The following is a 9,283-nucleotide window of genomic DNA, read 5'->3' as shown; positions in this document are numbered from 1 at the left end:
GGAAAGAGTTTACTGGCATTTTCATTTTAAATCTTGTTATGTGGAACAATGGAAACCCAAATGGGAAGACAAAGTAGTATTAAGTGATTGTCAAAGACTACAATACTAAAGGTTCACCTCAAATTTCATTGGCAGAAATGGAATTCTCAGAAATACATTAGTTGGGCTTCCCTGGTGGCTCAGTGGTTGAGAGTCCGCTTGCCGATGCAGGGGACGCGGGTTCGTGCCCCGGTCCGGGAGGATTCCACGTGCCGCGGAGCGGCTGGGCCAGTGAGCCATGGCTGCTGAGCCTGCGCGTCCGGAATAAAAAGAAATACATTAGTTATTTCTTTACTTCCCTTTAATAAAGTGTTTCAAAGTTAAAGCGCGGATAAACTCCACATTAATTGTATGGCTGCTATTTCTGTTGAGTGAGGACTCTGCTAAACTTTCCACGTCCCGGATCTCCCAGAAAGGACAGTCTGTGTCTGGGAGAGGCAGCCCCACCCCCGCTGTCAGTAGGCTTTGTTCGAGGGACTGTTCTTAGGTGCCTTTCTCCATTATATATTGTCATTCCCTGACCTTTTTTTTTTTTTTTTTTTGATCTGTTTAAATTACCCTAAAGTCTGTTGGCTTTTTCATCACTTATAGGAAACATCTGTTACCCTCAAAGGCTGTTAATGGTGGCCACAAAGTCCTGTCAGAGGTCCTCATTTTACTGGCCCTTTGTATGTGTGTAGGATGCTGTGTCTTGTATACAATAAAGGTAATTCTAGGCCAGATTTTTCTCAAATGCTGATCAGAGAAGACTGCATCCAAATCACCTGGGGAGCTTGTTAAAAGGAAATTCCCAAGTCCCACCCTAGATTTGCCAGATCACTCTCAGGGGTTGCTTCCCTCATTTGCATTTTTAATAAGCACCCCAGGTGCTTCTGATGTACTGGAAAGTGAAAAACCACTGTTCAAAAGGCTACATTAAATGAAATGTATACATCTCAGTACTATAAGAGAGGCAGATGTGATTAAAGCCCTGCCCATAACGAACCTGTTAGTCTGCTAGGAAAGATAACACATAGAAATAATGCACAGTGAAAATTAAGTACCATAAAAGTAGAAACAGCTACTTCCAGGTAGCAGAAGTCAGAGAATCTTCTAGAGTTTTTTTTGTTTAGTGCAAGGTTATATACATGTGGGTGATTCTTCATTCATTTAGCACATGTAAAGTCCTGCAGTTCCATTTTTCATCTCCTTTGCCAACTCACTGGATAACTTCTAGACTTTGCATAATTTTTAGAGATGAAGACAAAACTTTCACATTATTAAAGGCCACTACACCTAAAAAAAGTTTTCCTTTCCATAAACTACCAAGCATACTGTGCACTCATGGTATTTCTGATTTTATTTTTTAACAGGAGATTGCTAGCATTTTATGACACAGAACCATCTACACTGAGAGCTTCCCCTTCAGTGAGACTGTGCTCAGAAATTGTGTCCCAAGTGTTTGTGAATGTTCAACCCTTTTCATAAAAAGTCACTGTTCCCCTTCATCATGGTTGTTTATAGGCCAGATATGAATAATGGAAGGAGAAGAGAACTAACTTTATTAACTAGTGTGCACCAGGCACTGTGCCAGGCAAACTTCAGATAGGTTAAGTAAATGAGCCAGGCCACACAACTGCTAAAGCCAAGAGAATGGAAAGCCTAGGTAGTCGGTGGTGTGGTGGCTTTTGCCAGCAAGCGTCTTGTTAATTTATTGACAAACATTTGAGTACCTGCTGCATTGGCGCTGGAAGGATACAGAGATAAATACAGTGCCGGATCTTGGGGAGTATTCGATCTAATGAGAAATCGGAGATTTACACAGTTAACCAATACAGGTGAGTGAAGGGCACTGACATTTGCGCTTACTGGGCTATGCGTTTTCAATATATAATATTATCCCATTTAACCATCCCAGCAAACCTGCCAAGTGGTCGAAGTCTGTTATATAGATGAGGGAATTGTGGTTCAGAGAAAGCAAGTTACCCAAGGTTACCCAACTCGTAAGTAGCAGGGCTCAGATTTGCATCCAAGTCTGTGACTGCAAAACCTCTGTCTTCCTTGGCAATTCCAATGACAGAATCTGCATTCTGATAAGGGGAATGTGGAGGCTCTCAGGAGCTGCATTTGATGCATTCTACCTGAATACTTAGGAATCAATAGGATTTATTTAGAAGGAAAGGCCAAGCAGTGCTACAACAGAAGCAAAGGTGCAGAGCAGTAGAAGTGTGTGGGAATAGACGTTAGGCCATTTCCACATAAGCAGAGCAGGTAGGGAACCATCGTGAGAGGTAGACTAGGAAGGTGGGCTCCGGGAACACCAGGTCCTACCTCAAACTTTAGCTAAGGATGATGAGATCTGAAGGGCTAAGCTCAAGAAATATCTGTGTTAAAAAATGAACAAAACTTGATAACTAATTGGATGTTGTGCGGGGGTGGGGGGGGGGAAGGTGGTCGACGTGAATCAAAGCTGATTAAATGAATCACTGTAGTGCTGTAAGGGCAAATGAAAGAATCCATTAGAACACAGGTTACAGCTCCAAGTAATGCAGAAAATAGTGTTCAGCTTTACCTTGTCTGTGAACTTAGCTTGTTTTCCCAGTGGTTAATTCATATGGAATGTGTTCTATAACTGCTGTTTTATAAGAATATAAAGCTATGCCTTAATATTCTAGGATATCTCTTTAATTTTTTTAAACAGAGACAGAAAGTAAGGTCTATGCCGTCAGATACACACACCCATGTACATATATACATAAACATACATATAGAAGGACTAGGAAATGTGACTGACATCATGATTTTCCAAATTTTACAAAAGGACATTTCCTTCTGTAACCAGAAAGAAAAATAACTTAAAAAAAAAAAAAAAGCCAAATAGCCTAAATGTTTACTTGATGGACCACTTATAAATTCCTCCAGAATACCTAATCAAACATTGTTCTACTAAAATCATTTTCCAGTGACTTTTTTGGAGAACTCTGTTTCTTCATTTTCTGTTTATATAAAATTGTTTTAATTTTAATTTTAAGACTTAGAGTACTCGAGGTATATATTTTTAGATTTTTAAAGATTTGTGGTTTTTATTCAGTAGCCATATTTTCACTCTCCTGTACCTTTTCATAATGTTGATGTTAAACTCTTAAAATAATTGATCAAGAAGAAAGACAAATGAGTATCAGTTTTCATTTGGTATTATGAAATACTTGAATAATTTTTTGACCAAATTGAGCCATCATGCATGTTATGGCCAGCATTATACTTTAGTTACAGTTCAGTCAATCCCCAATACTAAGTACTTTGCACTTAGACTGTTTTCCATTTTGTTTTTGTAAAATTTCTTTCACTTTAAAAGAAGATTTTAATTTTAGAAGACAAAATGTTTCTGAAAACATTTTTTCCCCTTGATACTTTTTGACTTTAAAAATAACTGACATTAAAATAAATGTCAGTTTCAAGAACCAACTTGTTTGAATTTCAGTTTGGAATACATTTTTATTTAGGTTATAAAATCTTTAAAGGCAGCTTTAAGATGAAAATTCTGATACCACTAAATTTTCTGTCAAAAACAACTATTTCTCATATACTAGTGTTAATTTTGTTATCTTGAGCCAACACAAATTAAAATTAGAATTTGGGTTTTACTTTAAAGTAGTTGTTCATTTAGTGATATTCAGAATTAATGGAATTTTTTTTCTTACTATTTAGGAAATACCAGAAAGGAACCAGAGTCCGGCTGCGGCTATTAGATCTTGAACTTACATCTAGGTTCTTGGGAGCGACAACAGATACAACTATCCTAGAGGCTGAAGCAATTCTGTTAGGACTCCAGGAGGGTAAAGACTCAAAATCAAAAGAAGAACGTCGTGAAAAATAAATGAACTTTGCTTAGCGTATTCACTCCTTTTTTGTTGAACCCAGGTATTCATCACGAATGCCATTAGACAATTATGAATAAATGATTGGAGAAGACATAGTAAATGCAAGCTATAATTATAGCTCTTATTTGTCAGAATTTTCTTTAGGTGTATCTCTCCTCCTGTTTTTATACCCATTCTTTCCTTTGATTGGAATAGTGTAAACTGTACTAAGAAACTCTGTCATTCAATAAATATGTTTAGAGTGCACTCTTTGTGCATGGCACTGTTCTAAATACTAAAGAAACAGCAGTAAACAAGTTAGACAAAATTGCTTGCCTAGTAGAGCTTACCTTTGGCTGGGGGAAATTGATACAAATAAGTAAAATATTGATATATAGTATGTTAGGGATGTGTACTGAGGACAGAAATAGAGCAGGAAGGGCAGAGGATCTGAATAGACATTTTTCCAAAGAAGACATACAGATGGCCAAGAGGTACATGAAAAGGTGCTCAAAGTCAGGGAAACGTGTCAAAACCACGAGATACCACCTCACACCTGTTGGAATGGCTGTCATGAAAAGGCAAGAAATAGCAAGTGATGGCGAGGATGTGGAGTTTTAAAAGGGAACCCTTGTGCACTGTTTGTACGAATGTCAGTTGATGCAGCCACTATGGCAAACTGTATGGGGGTTCCTCAAACAATTAGAATTATCACATGGTCCAGCAATTCCACTTGTGGGTATTTCCAAAGAAAATGAAAACATTAACTCAAAAATATATGCACCCCCATGTTCATTGCAGCATTATTTACAATAGCCAAGGTATGGAAGCAACCTAAGTGTCCATCAATGGATTAATGGATAAGGAAACTGTGATACACACACACACACCTAATGGAATATTATTCAGCCATTAAAAAATAAGGAAATCTTGCCTGTTTTTTTTTTTGTTTTTTTTTTTTTGCGGTGCACAGGCCTCTCCCTGCTGTGGCCTCTCCCATTGCGGAGCACAGGCTCTGGATGCGCAGGCTCAGCGGCCATGGCTCACGGGCCCAGCCGCTCTGCGGTATGTGGGATCTTCCCGGGCTGGGGCACGAACCCATGCCCGCTGCGTCGGCAAGTGAACGCTCAACAACTGCACCACCAGGGAAGCCCAGGAGAGTAGCTCTTGAAAGTTCTCATTACAAGGAAGAAAATTTTAAACTATGTATAGGGATGGATATTAACTAGACTTATTGTGGTGATCATTTCCCAATATACACAAATATCAAATCATTCTGTACACCTGAAACTGATGTATTCCAATTATATCTCAATTAAAAAAATAAAGCAAGGAATGGGGTTATGAGGTATCAGAGTGGTAGACTGAAATTTAGGTTGTGCTGTCAATGGAAACCCTCAGAATTTACTTTTTTTTTTTTTTGATGTAAAAGATTTTATTTTTCCACTGATACAGTATTTAGAAAAAGCTCTTTAAAGAGCTTTTTTTTTTAATTGAAATATAATTGACATATAATGGTATATTCGTTTCAGGTATACAACAGAATGATTCAATATTTATATATATTGCAAAATGATCACCACAGTAAGTCTAGTTAACATCCATCCCTGTATATAGTTACCAGGAATTCACTTGGATAATAACTGAAGGATTGAAGGAGCTAGTCCCATGAGTCCCTGGGAAAGAGGATTCTAACAGAGGGAACAGCTACTACAAAGGACCAGATTGTGCTTGTCCCATTTAAGGGGCTTGGGAGGAAGCCATCATAACTGAGCATAAGAGGAATAGGAGATGAACCTGAAGAAGTGAGGGAGGTCTTGTTAGTCCTGGTATGAACTTTGGCTTTTATTTACTCTGATTGGGGTGGAGGGTCTTTGCAGGATTCTCAGCAGAGGAAGGGTATAATCTGACTGACAATTTCACTGGATCCTGTACTAGCTGGGTAGACTGAAGATGAACAAGGGCAGCAGCAGCAAAATGTTAGGAGACTTTGCAGCAATCCAGGTGAGAGATGCTGGTAGGTTGGACCAGTGGAGTAGCAGTGGAGGTGGTGAGAAGTGATTGCAATCTGGGTATATTTTGAAGGTAGAGACTGTGGTATTTCCTAACATATTAGATATGGAGTGTGTGATAAAGAGAGGAGTGAGGGATGACTCCAAGGTTTTTGGCCTGTGCAACTAGAAGAATTGAATTGCCTTTAATTGGAAAGGGAAGAGCAGGTTTGAGGGGGACTATGAGGGCTGTTTTGGACTCGTTAAATTGAGATGCCTATTAACGACTTAAGTGGAGATGTTCGGCAGGCAGTTGGATACGTGGATCTGGAATTCATGGGAGGGGTCCTGATGTAATATAAAAACTTGAAAATCATAAACACTTCATCGTACTTCAAAGTTATGTAGGTCAAGCTCCCCAGAACAAAGGTGACCCATTAGACGAGTCCTGTATTAAGTAGGAATGGCCCATCTCTGGTACTCCCACCAAGCTCCATCATCGGAGATTCTCAGTGTGTCACCTCAGCATGAACACTGTTGGTGGATCCTGAAGGTACAGCAGCTAGAGGCTGTCTATGACGTACACTCCACAAATCAGACTCTCACTCTTTTTAAAACCACTTCATTGAGGTATGATTGACATGTAAAAAGCTGTACACATTTAATATATACAATTCAAGGAGTTTGAGGAGAAGTCTACAGCCATGAAACCATCACACCATCAAGACATAGACACATCCATCACCTCACAAAGGTTCTTCCCACCCCCTTTATTTATTTTTTGAGGGAGACCTGAATAGTGTGTTTTTATGCCTACCACAGTTTCCAAACATCCAAGAGCCAATGTATAAAAACTACAGTTCTGATTTGTCTTTTGGTTTTCTGAGCAAGAATATAAACTTGAAATAAGTGAATTATCAGTCATGACAGGTTTACCATATCTTTGTAGGTGTATAATTTTATTTGAAATATAGATGTGTCATAAGTTTTTCAGCCCTTCCCAATTTCATTTTCATTTGGCCTAAGATTTAATTAATTAATGTGGCCACTCTTTAGTTTTCCATTATGTGGAGAGGTACGGTGGTGTAGATTACCCTAATTATTCATATTTAGCTTTAGAATATACACCCTCCAGAAAGTAGGCATAGAGGGAACTTAACCTCAACATAATAAAGGCCATATATGACAAACCCACAGCCAGCATTGTTCTCAATGGTGAAAAACTGAAACCATTTCCACGAAGGTCAGGAACAAGACAAGGTTGCCCACTCTCACCACTATTATTCAACATAGTTTTGGAAGTTTTAGCCACAGCAATCAGAGAAGAAAAATAAAAGGAATCCAAATCAGAAAAGAAGTAAAACTGTCACTGTTTTCAGATGACATGATACTATACATAGAGAATCCTAAAGATGCTACCAGAAAACTGCTAGAGCTAATCAATGAATTTGGTAAAGTAGCAGGATACAAAATTAATGCACAGAAATCTCTTGTATTCCTATACACTAATGATGAAAAATCTGAAAGAGAAATTAAGGAAACACTCCCATTTACCATTGCAACAAAAAGAATAAAATACCTAGGAATAAACCTACCTAAGGAGACAAAAGACCTGTATGCAGAAATGGTACAAACAGATGGAGAGATATACCATGTTCTTGGATTAGAAGAATCAACATTGTGAAAATGACTATACTACCCAAAGCAATCTACAGATTCAGTGCAATCCCTATCAAACTACCACTGGCATTTTTCACAGAACTAGAACAAAAAAATTCACAATTTGTATTGAAACACAAAAAATCCCGAATAGCCAAAGCAATCTTGAGAAAGAAAAACAGAGCTGGAGGAATCAGCCTCCCGGGCTTCAGACTATATTACAAAGCTACAGTAATCCAGACAGTCAATGGAGAAAAGGCAGCCTCTTCAATAAGTGGTGCTGGGAAAACTGGACAGCTACATATAAAAGAATGAAATTAGAACACTCCCTAACACCATACACAAAAATAAACTCAAAATAGATTAAAGACCTAATTGTAAGGCCAGACACTATCAAACTCTTAGAGGAAAACATAGGCAGAACATTCTATGACATAAATCACTGCAAGATCCTTTTTGATCCACCTCCTAGAGAGATGGAAATAAAAACAAAAATAAACAAATGGGACCTAATGAAACTTAAGAGCTTTTGCACAGCAAAGGAAACTATAAACAACATGAAAAGACAACCCACAGAATGGGAGAAAATATTTGCAAACAAAGCAACTGACAAGGGATTAATCTCCAAAATATACAAGCAGCTCATGCAGCTCAATATTAAAAAAACAAACAACCCAATCCAAAAATGGGCAGAAGACCTAAATAGACATTTCTCCAAAGAAGATATACAGATTGCCAACAAACACATGAAAAGATGTTCCACGTCACTAATCATTAGAGAAATGCAAATCAAAGCTACAATGAGATATCACCTCACACCAGTCAGAATGGGCATCATCCAAAAATCTACAAACAATAAATGCTGGAGAGGATGTGGAGAAAAGGGAACCCTCATGCACTGTTGGTGGGAATGTAAACTGATACAGCCACTATGGAGAACAGTATGGAGGTTCCTTAAAAAACGAAAAATAGAATTACTATACGACTCAGCAATCCCACTACTGGGCATATAACCTGAGAAAACCATAATTCAGAAATAGTCATGTACCACAGTGCTCATTGCATCACAATTTACAATAGCCAGGACATGGAAGCAGCCTAAGTGTCCATCGACAGATGAATGGATAAATAAGATGTGGCACATATATACAATGGAATATTACTCAGCCATAAAAAGAAACAAAATTGAGTTATTTGCAGTGAGGTGGATGGACCTAGAGACTGTCATACAGAGCAAAGTAAGTCAGAAAGAGAAAAAAAAATACCGTATGTTAATACATATATATGGAATCTAAAAAATATTTTTTTAAAAGTTTCTGAAGAACCTAGGGGAAGGACAAGAATAAAGATGCAGACATAGAGAATGGACATGAGGACACGGGGTGGGGAAAGGGTAAGTTGGGACGAAGTGAGAGAGTGGCATGGACATATATACACTACCAAATGTAAAATAGATAACTAGTTGGAAGCAGCTGCATAGCACAGGGAGATCAGCTCGGTGCTTTGTGTCCCCCTAGAGGGGTAGGTTAGGGAGGGTGGGAGGGAGACGCAAGAGGGAGAGGTTATGGGGATATATGTATACATATAGCTGATTCACTTTGTTATACAGCAGAAACTAACACACCATTGTAAAGCAATTATACTCCAATAAAGATGTTAAAAAAAATAAAAATAAATAAAAATAAAATTTTAAAGTATATATATTTTTCGATGAAGCAAATCCTTTTTTTTTTTTTTTTGCAATACGTGGGCCTC

The 9,283-nt window shown here is 38.2% G+C and overlaps 1 protein-coding gene across 1 annotated transcript in view; it reads left to right on the top strand.

Annotated features, from left to right (window-relative positions):
- The window catches only part of MRPS28 (mitochondrial ribosomal protein S28), a 109,039-nt gene extending 104,892 nt beyond the window's left edge, over nt 1-4,147 (top strand). Inside the window, exon 3 of the mRNA XM_007451732.1 lies at nt 3,727-4,147. Coding sequence (XP_007451794.1) covers nt 3,727-3,895 — 169 coding nt within the window. The 3' untranslated portion in view covers nt 3,896-4,147. The remainder of the gene's footprint in view (nt 1-3,726) is intronic.
- Nucleotides 4,148-9,283: the final 5,136 nt, after the last annotated feature.

This window comes from Lipotes vexillifer, unplaced genomic scaffold, assembly GCF_000442215.2.
Source record: "Lipotes vexillifer unplaced genomic scaffold, Lipotes_vexillifer_v1.1 scaffold359, whole genome shotgun sequence".
In the NCBI taxonomy this organism is placed as follows: Eukaryota; Metazoa; Chordata; class Mammalia; order Artiodactyla; family Lipotidae; genus Lipotes; species Lipotes vexillifer.
Note: the sequence above shows the minus strand (reverse complement) of the source record. Positions and strands in the feature narration are given on the sequence as shown.